Source organism: Lolium rigidum, chromosome 7, assembly GCF_022539505.1.
Source record: "Lolium rigidum isolate FL_2022 chromosome 7, APGP_CSIRO_Lrig_0.1, whole genome shotgun sequence".
Taxonomy (NCBI): domain Eukaryota; kingdom Viridiplantae; phylum Streptophyta; class Magnoliopsida; order Poales; family Poaceae; genus Lolium; species Lolium rigidum.
Window position 1 is genome coordinate 92,705,803 of NC_061514.1, and position 17,762 is coordinate 92,723,564.

Sequence of the window (17,762 nt, forward strand, 5' to 3'; positions counted from 1 at the left end):
TATGTGAAACTCCTTCAAAATTAAAATAAAACATAAAAGAAATAAAACAATACAAATTAAAAAAGAAACCAGGTTTAGGGGGGCTAAAACCCTAAACCTGCGGCGGCCTTCAGTCGCGGTTGGCCAGAAGAACCGCGACTAAAGGTCCTCCGCCCCGACCGTCGCCTGGAGCCCACATGGACGGGCCTTTAGTCGCGGTTCGTAACCAACCGCGACTAAAGGGGGGGCTTTAGTCCCGCATGTTTAATACCGGTTGCACAACCGGTATTAATGGCTGTTGCTAACCGGGATTAAAGGCCCTTTTTCCACCAGTGAGTATCTTACGATTTTACAATACTACCATAATTAATCGATATGTATTATGATGATATCTTAATCTGTACTACTATCTTAGCTGTATCCCAATATATGTTATGGTATCTTTAGTATCCCGATACAAAGAAGATACAATATGATCCCACCCCAAAAAATATAAGGGTATGTACAATGATGATATCCTAGCAGTGCCACGTAGGATAAACGCTGATGTGGAGGAAAGAGAAAGATGAAAAAAGACTTTGCCTTCTCTTACTCTCTCACCACAAATTTAGGATGTCTCGTTACTAAAGATAAGATTAAAAAACAACTTATTATACATCATATTTTATTGTTATATCTAGATTACGTGGCAGGGTTAAGATAAGACAGCCTTATCAACCATTGCACATGCTCTAAAGACACAAGGATGTGGCAAACTCAAGAGTAAAAGTTTTCTTTTATAGTATCAAGGCTAACTAAGTATCTAAACCATGCAACTTCATTAATTTGGTTGAGATGGGTATAAAAAAGAAGTTTGTACGTGTAAAAAATCGGCCAGCTAGTCATTCGTGTGTATTGTTTTCAAGCATACATGTCTAGTCTTTTGCTTTGTGGGTTCGTGATTAGTTATGCTTGTATCATGCATTGTACGAGTCAGCCTGTATTTTTATTATATAAATGTATCATTTAATGTCAACCTCTACAAAAGACATAAAATATGCTCAAATTTCAAATTTAAAAAATAAATTTAAATGTATTTAAGGTATATTATTAATATAATTATATATTTTATAAAAAATGTAAAAATCTCATAGTATCACGATATTATAATTTTAAGATATGATACTGCTAACAAGAAAACGATACCCAATCTATAGTGCCACGTCGACCCTTAGTTCCACCATTCCCATTGTTTACACACTCGTGCAACAGTGCTATGGGCCTTTAGGGCCTAATTGGTTGCTCACATTAGATTTTGGCCTTTTCGTCCCGTTGCATGCAATTTGGTCCGCTAGTGACTTGGGCCAACTTTGGTACTGCATTTGGATACTAATAATTTTACTTGGGTTCGCTTAGAGAAACGAGATACAATAAGATTGTTAGGCTGCATGTTCGGGAGAGTTGTGGTTAACTAAACTAGTTCAATCATAATCACCTCTAATCTATCTAATCATTCATCTATTCGAGATAAAGTCTACATGAAAAATATGCGCCTTGATGTTGTGATTCTATTCCCGTGCGGTTCGTCGAGCATTTCAAACTCGGTTTCATATTCCTTTTTTAACATTTTTTGAACGAGCTTTATCACCTTTTTTTTGCACACAGTGGACCATTTCAAAATTCCTTCAGGGAGTAGCTTCACCTTATCATTTCGCACTACTTTTATGTTCAAAGTTTTCGGTTTCGACATTCGTAAACGAGTAGATCTACAACTATGTACAGTGTACTAGAAAGGCGTAGATGTACTCGTATACGAATGTTAAAATAGAAAACTATGAACACAACAGTCGTGCGGCGGTGAGATGAAGCTACTCCTTAAGGGAATTTGGAATCGCGCAAACAAATGCGAAAATCTAGACTAAATTCGGCCAAAAAAATATCAAATGGGACACGAAATTGCCATTCAAATACTCGAGTAAACCAGAAGCTATTCATGGGAATTCATTCGTAACATCAATACGCATATTTTTCGTGTTCAACATATTTCGAACCGACCCACCGTTGTATAGATCGGGAATGATTAAAATGATGCAGACTAGTGGCAAGATTACCTAAACATGCTCGTATGTCTTCAGCCACGAGAGCTCACTTTTGCGTTTGGCAGAGCCTGGCCACGAAGAAATGCCAAAATCGAGCGTTTCTCTTGGGCCATATTTTGCCTGCATCTGGACTACTTTAAGAACCGTGTTGTGCAGAGAATGTTTTTGATTGTGGACTACCAGACGATTGATTTTTGGCCCATCGCATATGATTTAGTCCATTGTTGGAAACCAAGCAGGCCCCTTAGAGGCCCCGTTGTTGCCTTCACCAACCATGTTCATCACCAGAATCAGTCAAGTCTATAAAGAAATAATCAGTTGGGAATTAAATTGAACGGAGATGGAAAGTTTATGAAGTGAAATGGTTGCTTAGGAAGGATGTCTACACATAATCTTTTTCTTCTTTGAATAAAGGATAAATCTCCTGGTGTCTTCATCCATAGCTGCACATAGACATCGCATTATCAAGTGAGATTTGAGGCAATGAGGTCAAACCAGCTTATAAACAGAGTACATGAAATGGCCAACAAAGATAGACCCGTTGCAAAATATGACAAAAAGCATTTGCGGTTAAGTGGCATTTTTCCACATCAAACGCCTTCAAGAACTAAGTATACACTCACTCCGATGTAGTCTAGAAGAACAAGGGTTGATGAACTAATCCATTTTGGAAATGTCGTGAAAACATTTGAAATGGTCAATCGATAGTTTACGAAGTGAAGTGGTTGCTTAGGAAATAGGAACGACGACTAGACTACTGGTTTCTGCATCCATGTATGCACATAGACATCGAATTATCAAATAAGATTTAAGGCAAGGAGGCCAACCCACTTTATAAACAGAGTACGTGAAATGGCAAACAAAGGTAGCCAGGTGACGCATGCATCAAACGCGTTCAAGAACAGAGTGCACACTCACGTCATAGTCTAGAGGGGGAAGGGTTGATGAACTTTTTGAAAATGTAGTGAAAACTTTTGAAATGGTCAATCGATAGTTTACGAAGTGGAGTGGTTGCCTAGGAGGACGGCTAGACATAGTGTTTTTCTTCTATAACAGAGGATCAATCTACTGGCTTCTGCATCTGCATCCACATATGCACATAGATCGACATCGTGTTATCAAGTACTCCCTCCGTTCCTTTTTAATTGACTCAGATTTAGTACAACTTTGTACTAAATTTGAGTCAATTAAAAAGGAACGGAGGGAGTAAGATTTAGGACAATAAGGCCAAACCACCTTACAAACAGAGTACATGAAATGGTCAACAAAGGTAGACCCGTTGTGAAAAATGACAAAGAGCACTCACGCATCAAACATATTCAAGAACGGGGTGCACACTCAAGCTGATATAGTCTAGAAGGGAAATGGTTGATGGACTATTCCATTTTGGAAATGTAGTGAAAACTTTTGAAATGGTCAATCAAATGGAAAATGTGCATTCTAGAGTTACATAATTTCGCAAAAAATTTATACTTTACATAACACCTATAGCTCTCTGTCTCTCTTAAAAAAATGTTAGGTCAAGTCCAGAATGCATTTTTAACCACGACGGCCGGCCGAGGAAAGGTCAACAGCAAAGACTTTACCCTAGTGCAATCGGTCACCGTATCATGATACTCCAATTAACGGCGGTAGCACCACGAGGACTGCTCGTGCCCCCATTCTTAATCCACCCTGGTGAACACGTAGGTCCATTGCTGTATAATTTGTGAAACGATTCGTTGGCTGACCTTAACAAATGCGTCAACGGTTTGTCCAGAGGGCGACCTTCTGCTCCGCCATTGGCCAAGCCAACAGCAGAGCCGCCGTGCCGTATGCGTGTGTATGTACGGTTTTTTCTACTCGATCACCACCAGCTAGCTAGCAACTAACCGCGTGTGCAATTCTTGGCTGCTGTAGTTATTTAACCAGCTTCCTCGCGCACGCAGTGCAGCTGAGCGAGGAACTGAGAATCGAGATCGATTGGTGCGTATAGAGATTCGGTGACTGAAGCGCATCTCTTGTTGATTGTTGATGGCGATTTCATCCTGGTACTAATTCATAAACAAATTGTGTATTGTCCCTAGATTCTTGCTGGTTTCCCGCGGTATTCGTACGTACGTCCTACAACAGCTAGCAAGTTAATGGAGTTTTTATCTTTGTCATGACAAAGCCGTGTCGGCGTCTCGCTGCCAGGATAGCAGCCACGGCAGCTGGAGGGCGGCTGCAAGAGTAAGCTCCGACCGATTCATGCAAAATAGGATTTAGACAGCCGAGTCGCCGACCGGCTTCAACCAAGGGGATAGCCAAATTGCCAAAATTGTCCACTTTGCAATTAAATCTTCTCTTTCTAAAAAGCTGACCCCATTTTCTTATCCTCATGTGAAGCCACGTCACCCCTTTTAATCCACCCCGTTTGGTCGCGCAAAGGGTCGTCGTGTCTGGCTTCCTCCCCCAATTGTTCATAGTGGGCTGTACCGACGCCCACCAATCGTCGTCCGCGGTCTCTCTCTGGATCCCTCCCGGTTTGCGCTCACCTTCTCTTCAAGTGCCGTTTCACTGTTAGAATTTGGATGGCAATTCTAGCTTGGAGTGGCTTCCACGACACTACAAATCTACCTGGGCCAATGATGCAAGCATCTAAGATTGTTGGACACGATTAACGTTAGAGAGGGGGAGGCTATGGCCTCGTTATTTATGCTCTGTGTCATGAGAAATTTGGAAGGAGCGAAATGCATATCTTCTAGCATCATACAACTGCCACCTCAACCAGGGACAAAGACAAGGGGGGCGCAGCCCCCCCCCCCCCCCATGCTCATGATTTTTTTTTAACACAAGCCATGACAGGTCCTTATTTGTGTGATTTTAGCTAGTTCTGCCCCCCTCATACTAAGATTGCCCCTCTTATACTTCATTCCTGGCTCCGTCCCTGACCTCAACTATCATCGCTAAGATCAAAGGGGAGGTGCCGACTTGGAGTTGTAATTCCGGGGGAATAGTTCTTTCTTCAAAGTCCTAGAAGATGTCCTAGGCATTTCATCTTAGAAGGCCTCTAAAGTCTTCTCCTTAATCTAATGAAAATATCATTCATCTTTTGTCTTGTTTCAAAAGAAAAAGAAAAACTGTCCAAGGAAACCCTGTGAACTTGCGGCATGCTGGTGTTGGCATTTCGTTATCTATTTGAACATGTGGACTTGACTTTGGTGTCTTAATGTGTATTTTACATATGAATCCCCAGTTCTGAACACATATTTTGGTTAGATGCTAGCAGAAATACATTTCCACGTGAGAAAGCAAGAAAAACTTACGCATAAGGAACACCAAACAGCGACGGGAGTTGGTGCTAATGTACCAAAACTGAATGTGAAATCAACTAATCAAGCGAGGAACTTCATTAACAGAAGTTGAAACTGGACTATCGTGAATGAAATAGTTGCGCTGCTTACCCAAAAAAAACATAAATATATACTACTATGTCTACACTCGATTTAGATTTTGCTGATTTTTTAAAACAAATAGTACATACAGTCCCCTCTAGGTAGGTCATTTTTAAATCAGTGTCCGAACGCTATTTTGTGAAGGCTCGCCTACGGGGGATTACCCTAATAGTAGCACAAAGCAATAAATAGAGTTAGATAACAGAACAAAGTTTAATAGCTGGATCACAAGGTCAGTAGACCAGCCTTACCATTGGCCGATAGGCGGTTAGGTTTATCATATCCGTAAGCAAGTTGCAAATTTTTATTCCAATTATAGAAGTTCCAAAGGACAGGGGTAGGCTGCTGGAAATTGCTATACGTGGCTCCACCATGGTCCATGAAACCACCTAACACACTTGCACACTCCATTAAAAGGCCATGCTATGGCAGCTTAGCCATGGCCAAACAAGACATACTTTTGAGATGAGCAACCAGCAAGCTAGGCAAGTAGGCAACGATCGAGAGAACAAGGATGGAGAAAGAAGAAGAGGACATGGCGTGGTATTGTTCCGGTTCATGTCCTTCTCGAGCTGATCCTCGAATGAGATGTGAGCCGAACCAATATCACTCATGTATTCTTCCTTCATAGAAGTCTTAATCATATGAAGATCGGTTTGTCTTAGGGAGCGGTCATCAGTATTGGCATGGTAAGTGTTCTGATACTATGGTTAAATCCTTGAAGCAAAATGTTCTTTAAGCTAAGAAGGATTTTTTCAAGATAACAAACTACTAGATCCTAGGCAAAGCTTATTGATATGTTTCACATGCATGAATGTGTTCTATTATGTACAATTTCAACTACTTATGTACATATTTGTGTATTCATTGGTTCTTTGCTGCTATTCACACAACTATTTCAACTTGCGTATAAGCTAAGCTAGCTATGTAGTGTAGGATCCACCACAAGACTACTGGTTTTCATACTGTTATACTTACCCAAAACTATTACTGCATCTATTTGTCCGTTACCATGGTTATCCAAATGTTTATTTTCTTAGGGTCGATCTACCGATGGCCCATGAAAATTCTAGTTCAAGAAACTAAGAGCTGTGTAAGTACTTGCTGTTAGAGACAACGAGCTATCTAAGCATTTGCAGATATGATATCGTTCTTCAGTTGGAAAGATGAACAATGGGCATTTACGGTTAACAAGAACGATAGAAGCTACGTATGAATCCACGGAAACGATACCCTTAACTGTTAGAACATGACTTGTTACCTTATATTGTGTTTTGACAGTTTTCGACTCCAATGTGTCTTCGAGAAGAGCTATATTGACCTACCAATTTTTCTGTATGCTTAAATTGGTTGAGGTGTAAGCATCCATATCCTGTTAAACACATCAGCATGCTAGTTGGTGTGATTTTAAGGATCTCGTTATATGTTTAATTAAGATTTCTGCTGCTGCAGAAGATAAGGAAGATTCTTGCATTCTGAATCTTTGTATAGGGTAGAGCATCAGGACAAAACCTATATCTTTGTATGCCCTCTTTTTTTTAAGAATACTTGTATACCCTCATTTAGCTCGCATGCCTGTAATTTGGGTTTGATCAAAAGAGAATTCTCTTGCAAGACTTTGTTGCCAATCTCATAGAGATGATAGCTTAACATTAAAAAACATACATTCATTCAAACTTAATTATGTTGCCAATTCCAAATTAATTACCAACATATCTAGAAAAGTAAGACTATCTCTGCATTATATATATGTTGTCCCTCTGCTCTGATCCAACGACACATTGTCAAGCTACTACCTGGGATGCCTTTTTGGAGCGTAGTGGCTGGCAAACTCTTGACAAGAAGAAGCCCGTGGAGCACAACAGCTAGCTGGATAAGCTAGTTAAAAAGAATGCGTTTTTCACACAGATTTGCATGTTCGGTGCATCCCTTTGTCTCGTCATCAGTTTGTTTCTTCACCGGAAAGGGACACCGCGTGCATGCGCCGGCAATTAAAAATGGTTAGGCAACACTCGGTTAACAAATGCTTATGTTAGCCCGTGACATGAGTTTTGTGATGTCCGTTTGTACACGTTAATGGTTTTGCATAAAGCAGTGGTAGTAATTCAGTTTGGTATTTGTGCATCTGTCAGTCAGATTAGGTAAATCATTTTGTGATTTCCGTCTGAGTTCTGAAAGGGATGCCAGACAGATATGTAGCTTTCAGGCGCTTAAAAATACCTGGCGTGATATGGCCCGCTTTGCACGCTTACGTGCTCAGTTCGATTTGTAGGATGATATTGCTATCGCTTGATACCATAGGTAAGGGACCATCCATGGAACTAGTTCAAACCCATACCTAGACCAAGCTGGGAAGTTTCAGAGTTACCATAGTCTTTTACACAAACAAATAATGTGTGATCCAGATGCCCACACAAATTAACCTCAATGCTAAACAAGAGTTGCTGCTATATTAAAACATACAGGCAGAGAGCGCATGCCTGAAAACTTCTGACTCACAGGTTTTCGCTTCTTGAGTCTGTAGCAAGTGGTTCACTTTCTTTGACCATTGAAGATCGTGGTAGCCTTCCAGCAGTTTTAGCTTCCAGATTTTTCTGTCTAAGTATGCAAAAATCTCCAACCACAAAACTTCAGATTGGAAAAATGCCCAAAGTGGCAAATCAAAAGGGGAAGAATCCTTTTAACAGGAGAGCATCAACTTTCATCCAAACAACATTGAATATGCACCAGCAAGAAACGAGTTGGCAGTGTCAAATCCATATAGGGCAGCAAAACTGAAGCCAGCCAATGCGGTTTGTGTGGGGGTAGTGGACACTGCATTTGGCTAGCATTTATCAGATGCCGTGCGCAAGAACAGCAAAATCCGTCACGATCCTGATGGACATGATTCTAGTAGTGTCTAGGCTGTGTGATGTCCACATAGTGCAGCATACTGAAACCAATATGTTATGTTGCCCAGTGTGCACCACAACTTGTTGAGATCACCAAGAGGACTATAAGGCAGACCAGCAAGACCGAGAGGACACCTAGCTCCATGTATGAAGTCACTGTGCCTGGATGCACACGCTTTCGATGCACCATCAGCTGCAGGAGGCCAAAGGGCAGCCAAACACCTTCACTGTCCAAGTAAACTCGCCCCTTACTGCTGAAAATTTTGAAATGAAATTCCTATATTGTAATTCCCCAACAGACCAATCATAAAAATCCTCAATATCATAGCTCACATCTATCTAGAGAAAGGGATATAAAGGACATGCTGATCGCAACAGTATGTAACTCCCCTGTAAGCTCTCACTTCTCTTTCTGCTTGTAGAGCAACATATATATAGTAAGTCTCAGCAGCATGTTGTTGCGATGCAAATGCAAGCAAGGAAACAACGAGCACACAATCACACGCACTAACTTCTGTCACCAAGGGCTGCAAATGGTGAACTTTTCCAGAAAATGGAGGAAAAACGAATGCTCTTCATTTCGCCATAAGAAAGCAAGCGGATGCACACAATGCCATCACCAGTGGCTGCAAAACACAGACTAGAGAAAGACCTGAACTTTGATTTTATGATGGCCCATCAAAAATAGAAGCAGCCAACATCTTTGCTGATTTTCGAAGAGTGATACTCATTGTAGTTCAGATACCCCCACAAACGGGAAAGACCAATCTCTTCATACCTTGAAGACTTCGACCGCAAAATATACAAATCTTTGATATTACTCTCGAACTTCGTTCCAATTTCATCAACCTGTGTTTAAAGGCAGATAGTTACCGAAAAGGACATGTATATAATATCTATTAGTGGATGCTGCGTTTAAGGTTGAGAGGTCGAAAGCATCAACAGTACTGCAACAAGTACAAGTGCATAACAACAGATATTTGGTGGATCTCAGCAACTACTGAAAGGACCAGCAAATCTGTAACTAACTGTTCATGCATTGTGACAATAGAACATCCCTTTAGAGCAACCAACATTCATCATTCAGTGTTTGATTCAACAACAATTAACAGTTTAGGGTCAAAAAAGAATTTCTGGTGTGAATAAAATTAGGATCAAACCACTGGAGCTACATCAGGATTTCAAGGATAGTGGACAGGGAGCTAAACACAAAACTATATTTACCAATAGATGACTTGCTCCCAGAACCACAATGTGACAAACTAGGAAAATTAATCAAAGATAATAATCATATCAATAAAATTAACCATTGATACTGGAGCTGGAAGATAAACCAAGGAATATAGAACGCAATATTTTTCATAAAATCAAACTACTTTGTGCATGTGAAATCGAGAAAATACCTTCGAGAAGTTTATAAGAGAGTGCAGATTAAGTTGATCCACTGTTGATTCCGAAAGACCACCAAGACTCTTAAAACATGATCGAAACTGCAAAGCTAGTTGAAGCATGCTTTTGATTATGGTGGCAATTGGTTTTGTCTCATTGGATAAGAAGCATCTGAAGAACACATCGTGATCAGTTAAAAGCAAACAAAATACTCAATACAGGTACAATCTTACAGTATAGTCAGTACTCAATTAGCAAAACAAATTATCCTCAAAAATCATATACCCTGGGATCCCCACAAAAAAAAAGTAAAAGTGGGATAAACCAGCTTCTCTTGCAACTAAAAGCAAATGCTAGACGTACCAGATCTTTCTTGCTGTCTATTCTACTTGAAAGAATTAGATATTGAACTGAACAGCCAAAATGTGAGGTGGTGACAGGAGAAAACACTAGTGATCTAATAAATTATCTGTATTATGTGCACTGCAATAAACACACCATTACACATGATCCATAAAACAGCAGCTGTGTAAATTGCCGTTTCTCCCCATTAAAGAGATACCTTAAGACATAATCAATGTAATAAACTAGAAAGTAAATTCATATCTGTAGGAAAAGATCTTACATGTGAAGTGCGTCGGTAACATAGCACATATGCACATACTCGATATCCAGCATATCTTTCACCTACACAACAATAGAGATCAGTACACATGCACCTACCCAGTAAAATTATCATCTCATAAAATACAAAATTCATCACGCTAAATCTTGAAGTATCATGATATACCAACTGGAAGTAACATGATATACCAACTGCAAGTGACATGATATACCAACTGGAATAACATACCTGATGCTTAAGGGAATGTTGAAAACGACGCCATGATATATCAGACAAATTGCAATGGTGGTACTGCTGTAGTGTTGATAGAAAATGATAAACTTGGTGTCTAAATAAGAAAAGAATAGCTAATGTCAATAAATAAACTATAAACTAATTAAATAAAGACACATATTTCAGAGATACTTTATAGAAACACAACGTCAGTAATAGTACTTTTCGAAGAATAGCACCTGAAGTTACTCATATGCATACTAGAAGTAACATGTTAGACCGTAGAGATGATTCATTATGCTTCAGCAAGAAATTAAAATCACATTGGAGGTTGTATCAGATAATACGGAAGCCAATTTATGCAATCGCGAACAAATTATTAAACCATCCAAAAGAACATTATTTTTCTCAGAAACATTCAAAGGTTCAAATGCTCTGGCATGTATTCAATAGTCAGTACTTGATTTGATGTTCAAAGAAAGATTAAAAAAATCAGGATTTCGTTTCTACAAAATATGACAATTACAGATGTAATATCTATAGCAGTTTTAAAAAATCGTTTTCCAGATTTACCAGTAACCAAAATCTATTTGGCTATGTTTATCTAATACAGACACCACTGAATGAACAATCAAACATGACCTTAACAACACATCAAATGTTTACACCAATTATGGTACTTCGTATATGGTTGAATGCCACAAATCACTAGAACAGTTTGAATATGCGTACCTCACTTTCATTACAGAGTTTAATTGCTTCAATATATCAGGCCTACTGTGGCTGGAACGACTGATTAGCTGTGTCAACTCCTGTAATAAATTAGCATATGACAGTCATATATATATAGGAAATAAGTTACACATCACCTCAATTATGGTACTTCATACATCTTGGTACAGTTACTGACAGAACTAGAATACATAATCATTTCTCCTAACTACTCTTCAAGAAAATTAAGTTCAAATAACTCGATACCAATTTTGTATGTGAGCTATGGGCACTCCAAAAAAAAATCAGTTTTGAAGAGAAGATCAGAAGATGGTAGAAGTTATCATGGCATGTACATCTGAACGAATCAAACACTTGAGCTAAAATATCAATGAAGAAGAATACCTTTAGAAACCGCCATACTTCAGTAAGTGAAAAGACTGCAAACCTGACTTGAACAAGATAACAAAATATTTCAGCATATTTCCTAAGTGCCTCCTCTGTAATGACAATATTCACTGGCCAATCGACTTTATAACCCAGCAAGATGTCATCCAGCATGTCAAGAGTCTCAAGACCTGCCAGCCAAATTTTGGGCAGTTAGTAATTTGAGAAGCAAACCTTTAGCTATCAAATCCCAAAAATTGTTGACAGTGACAATCCAAAGATCAAATCGTTACCACATTCAGAGGCTAGAAGAGAGATGCCTGGTTGTGCTTTCATGTATATAAACAGTTTTCCCTTGTAAGGGTCTGTATCACATGAAGAACTCTGCAAGGCCAAGTCAAGGAGCCTTTGGATCTCTGCTCTTTTCTGCTCAGACTTCACAAAAAACCATTTCTGCATGGAGGAAGTGGAGTTGTAAGGATTTGTGTGGATAAACATGAATGTGTGACCTATGGGCTAATACAAAAATAGTTGCATAAAGTTACCTTATGATGTATGGAAACAATAAAAGAATCTGCCCAGTCAGCTAGTTCCATAAAATGGTACCGCCGCAGTGCCAGTAGATGTCCACAAAGATCAAAACCTTCTTCAAGCAATTTCATTGTGAAGCTGCTAACATATTTATATCTTTTACAGTTAAGGAACATGGGGTAGAAATAAAATGCTGAGCTACAGTTTTAGTGGTTCAAAGTCAAGAATCATAACGCGTAGATCAGAAAAACTCCAACAAGTTAACTAAAGATGCAGTATCATTTAAAACAAACTCCATAATATGTAGATTTTTCGATTGAAGCATTTGATGAACAACACTACAGATAAAGCAAGTAAATATACTGGTCATTCTACACCACATGATAGGTCGAATAGTTTAGACAACAAAGAGCAATCAAAAGACAGTGCATAACAAATTAGCATCCATGAAACAGAGCCTCTGATGCTATTCTGATAATAATAGTAGAATGAGAAATGTACCAACACATACAATTGTAGGAAACAAGAAGGATACTGAAGCAAAACTTCTTGTATAATGCACTTGTCAATAGCTATATCAAGTGGCATATCAGATGCTGAACTACTATCCCCAGCTATTTTTTCTGTTGATTTAGCAGTATATTCTAACAATTTCTCCCATAATGCCCCACCGCAAACATTTTCCAGAAGATTATCTCTTGCTGCTATTTCTACTGATGAAGCAATGCATCCCTGACTTCCTGTCTTAGCTTGAAGAAGATTGCTCGAACAATCAGATTGTTTGCATATCTGAGCAGTGGACTGTAGAACAACTGTAGATCCGGCTTCAGGCTCAACCAGGCAGGATCTACTCCTTCCACAGTATACTTCACATGGATTTGTGACTGATTCAAAAACAAAGCTCGCAAGTGCTTGATTCTTCCTTTTCCCTTCCAAGTCACTCTCCATATGGCGAACACCTGCATTCTTCAGTATGGGGTTGCTGCTGAGATTGTAAGGAACACTAGTATTCCATGAGCTAGTCATCGTGCCAGACTTCTCATCGTGTGATACTTGCTCGACTGCACTTTCAACGTCAGTATAAAGAAACTCATCGACCAAACACATTTGACCAGGAGAACTATTACATGCATTCTTCGGAAATCTGCCAAATGGCCAAAATTTACTATACTGGTAATCCAGGTCTTGAGCATCGGGCATCACATTATGTTCCATATTTTGTGAGTGCATGGGAACATTGCTGCAACTCCAATTGCTATCTCTGAGGTGCTCATCGTTAGGGTTTGCAGGATCTGTCCCATTTTGACACGAACTAGTTTCATATGAAAGCACTTCTTTGGTTTCCGGGGAGCATTTTGCTTCGCCTGTACTTGCATGGTATGATGAGAACTTCGAACTAGACAAATTAACACAAACGATACTGTTCTCAACTTCATTTTCGTCCATAGAACTATAAGAAGAGCATTCTGAAGATTCAAGTGGATCCAGTTTATCTGAAGACTCTTCTGATGTTGAACAAGCATCATTATCATCTTCATCTGCAGCCCTAGTGTAAGAAAGGACAGAACAGATTATTATCTGGTAAGGCGAAGACTCTGTTGACATGAGTAAACATATAGTACGCACAAAAAATACAGAACAAATGAATGAATGTAGCAATTTTAACATTTCAACAAAGATAGATTGAGGACATACATATCACAAGTTGGCAAATCATGGGTCTCGCCATAGAGAAACTCCACATCTGAAACTGCTGTGTCTAGAGGGCTTTTACTTGTATATAGGGAGTTCGACACAGGACCAAAAGGAATTATCTGAAATGTAACTTCGTGTCATACGGTATGATTCAAAAGCATAGTTGACCTAGCATAGCAGTACTGCTGATGAAAAGCAGAAAACAGATAAGTAGTAAACGCTGAACTGAAGTGCTAGCGAGACCTCAATATTGGAGAAAAAATGATGGAGCTTCTCTAGCATCGACTTGTACATAGTATCTCTTTGACATATTACAGCTTCAGCCATGTTTTTTGAGAAAGTAAATGAATTCACTGAGAACTCAATGGGTGTATCAAACCATGGGAGAATTTCCTCCAGGCGGATGGTTTTGCTAGAGGCATGAGCATCTCCTCCGGTAGTACAAAGACTGCATGATTTTACAAGCTTCATGAGTACTTGAAGCTGCTGTCCAGTGCGTAAAAGAGGATTGCATATATCTTTCAGAAAACATGGAACAGATACATGATTCCTTCCCTGTTGACAGCGGTACATGATAAAATTAATTTAGATCTACTGCAAAAGGAGCGTCATTATCATCGTTCAAATGCTTGGATTCATGTAAGAATATATCATACAACTGTATTTCTGGTGTTAAAAATAATTAGGGCAGCAAAAGAAAGTTTATCTTTGAAGCTTCACAAAGACAAGTAATATTTACCTTCAAGGATAATAGAGTGAAGTCATCTAGTGTGCCCACAGAACCTCCTTGGGTTTTCTTATTCTCAGTCTGAGTAATGAGGAATTCCTCATAAGGGTCGTCAACACTAGCTCGGTATATCCATAACTTAATGAAGTTACAGTATGGTTCACAGGAACGAATGAACAGATATTTCAAAAGAGCATAGTGAACCGGATCAGCATCCTACAATTGAAGTCAAACAAAGCAAGGAAAATCATTCAGCATTTCAAATGATAAGCCATCCAGCAAGATGTATCCGACAAAAAACATTCAGTACAGCAGCACAATAATATTTGTCATCAGGTAGAGAATACATGAACAGCAGGATATATCAGAAAAACAAAAAAAAAAAAAGTACATAAGCACAACGAGTGAAAAAAACATTATCTGAGAACAAAGTTGTCAAAATCGTGATTCTATAATAAGGTAAATATACAATCTTGTCATTAAGGCATGCAAACCAAAGATATTGGCAAAATATAAATATAAAGTACCAAACATTTAAGAGATATATTGAGAAGTTGGTTTAATAGGACCAGAACTAAATATTCGCATGTAAATAGAAGATGATTACTTACACGAAGGCGGACATACAAATAAGATAGCAAATCAGTGCCCCGTGGGAAGTTCTCAAACTCCAACTTAGCGTCAGTAGTCAAGCCTTCCTCGCTTAATGAAAGACCTGCGAACTTAGGAAAGCAAATATTTCCGAGGGACTTAATATGCCTTCTTAACTCCTCTGTGTGGAGATAAACTTCCAGAAGAGTGACTTCAGAACTAGAATTGCAGCTTGCTCTATCTGGGATAATGGAAGGTCTACTAGTTTGTCCCACTGAACGACTCAGCTTAACTGATGCTGGTAAAGTATTCAAGGAACAGAAATAGCCTTCCAGAACTTTTTCAACTGCTGCAGCAAATGCTTGGTTCATAAGACTATAAGGAGGACGCTCGGTGTTTGTATCATCAGAAACATCATGTTCATGTCCTTCTCTACTTCCATACTTCATTTCTCGAATTTGGAAAAGATAAAAGTGCACAAACTTGCACAGGAAGAAAACTGCAAGGCCTGTAGAGCATATAGAATTGAGAATATGCCCTACAGCGGCAGTGCTGGACGAACGTGACCACACATTGGCGACACGATGAGACGTTCTGTCTGCCGGACTTGAGGAGAACAGCACTGAGAGTTCCTCAATCTCATCTAACGATGATTTGACACCATGCAGTGCCGACAAAGCCAAACGAACCAAAGCAGCATCCTGCAGAACAAAGATGGTCCTCACACCAATCAGCAATACAAATAGAAATACAACGGTATTAGTAAGGTTATAGCACAGATACAGCAACGGTTTTTAAGGCGTCCGCCTTACGACGCTTAGGCGACGCGAAGTGGCAGCGCCTAGGAAATTTGCCCGCTTTAGACGTCCGCTTAGGCATCAGAGCGGGGTTAGAACGCCTTAAGACGCCTTACTGCCTTAGAAACCATGGATATAGCTATAATTATTTCCCAAAAAAATATCTGGTATATAAAATGTCGTCAGTAATAATCATATCCCTAATTCCCTATAGCAGTTTCCACCTAATTTGAGGAACCCAGCACAAAGAATTCTAAATTTCCCCATCTCCGCTACCCACACTCATTGCCATTCCAAATAACAGGTACTCCCTCCGTCCATAAAAGGATGTCGAAGATTTGTCCAAATTCGGATGTATCTATACACTAAAGAGTGTCTAGATACATCTAAATTTAGACAAACTTCCAACATCCTTTTATGGACAGAGGTAGTACTATTTCCTGTTGATCTGCTAACATTTGACTACCTACTTATTCTGATCATGGTCGATCCAAGCAGAACAGCTTGTTTTCACAGCATGCATGTTCTCTCTCTTTTTCTGAGGGGGATACTTCATGCTACAACCGATAATTCTTACTACCAATGTCGAAAATCATAAAGCTAGTCAGTTCAGTAAACACAACAGGTCAAAAAATAGATCAGAAGATAGAAGGGTTCATGCATTTCACTCACTGGAACGGAGGTGAGCTCGTAAACTGGATCCTGAGGGGGACTCCCAATAGGGTCTGCAACACCGGCGAATGTGCTCTGGCGGGTGATGGAATCCCAGGTTGCAGGCGGAGTCCAGGGGCCGTCCACGCGGAGGGTGGCGAGCAGCGACGAGAGGCTGGAGGCGGCGGCCTCCATCCCGGGTGTAGACGAAGATGTGGAGAAGCAAGTTGTAGCGGTGGACTGCTGGTGGCGGTGGCGGCAGCCGTACGGCGGGCTAGAAGCTCGAAAACAGATCTGTCAGGCTAGGGTTTACGGCAGGAATGATTAGCGCAGCGACATAGGAGGCGGAGCGGGCTGGCAGTGGTCTCGGGGCGGCGCGTGATCCGGACGGGACGATGAGGAAGTAGGGCAGCGCGAGCTCGAGGCGGACCGGAGGGAATTGGGTTGCCACCATGGGAGGGGCAGGGCGGCGGTGGTCTCGGTACTGCAAAAGGAATCTCCGGGGGCGTGCCTCCGGCGCCAATGTGCTGGTGGCGGAGGCCTGGGCCGGGCCGCGCCGGCGGCGGAGGCCTAGCTCGCGGCGGCGCTGCTCGGTGGCTCTCCTCCTAGCGAGGTCTCGTGGTGGCGAATTTGGGGGTACTTTGGCGCGTAGAGCTGGTGAAGACCGATCTGACATGTGGGGCCACGTCGTAAGTGGGAGTAGGCAGATGGTGTTTTTCCTCTTGGCGAATAGCAGATGGTGATTTGGTCAGTTGTGGCATCAAGGTTCACTAATTTGACACTTCAAAAAAAAGTTTCATTGCAGCATGTACAGTCGCGTCCCCAAAACGTCCCCAAAGGCATTTGGGCGTGTCTAACAAAAAAAAGTTCTCAGCCGCATTCTTCAAAGCCGTGTTTTTGTCTCACGCGGTCCGATACGGGTGTCCGCGCCCCAAGCCCGTCCCCGTCATACAGGGGACGCTCCGGGCACGCCGGACACAACAGAAAAGCGAGGCGAAGCAACGCGGGCTCGACCCGTCAGCGGCTCGGATGCCTAAAACCCTGTCGCCTACCTTTGGTCAAGCGACATTAACGACGTCCC

General features: G+C 40.7%; 1 protein-coding gene across 1 annotated transcript; it reads right to left on the reverse strand.

The window, feature by feature from the left end:
• Nucleotides 1–7,811: 7,811 nt before the first annotated feature.
• LOC124674425 lies at nt 7,812–17,054 on the reverse strand. Its single transcript, XM_047210474.1, has 14 exons — nt 16,703–17,054; nt 15,254–15,934; nt 14,655–14,858; nt 14,159–14,470; nt 13,916–14,034; nt 12,756–13,766; nt 12,235–12,376; nt 11,983–12,142; nt 11,708–11,880; nt 11,324–11,403; nt 10,607–10,706; nt 10,379–10,440; nt 9,768–9,924; nt 7,812–9,213 (listed from the first exon to the last, which is right to left on the reverse strand). The coding sequence occupies exons 1-14, from the start codon at nt 16,874–16,876 to the stop codon at nt 9,043–9,045; spliced, it is 3,546 nt and encodes a 1,181-aa protein (XP_047066430.1). The 5' UTR covers nt 16,877–17,054; the 3' UTR covers nt 7,812–9,042.
• Between the last annotated feature and the right edge of the window lie 708 nt (nt 17,055–17,762).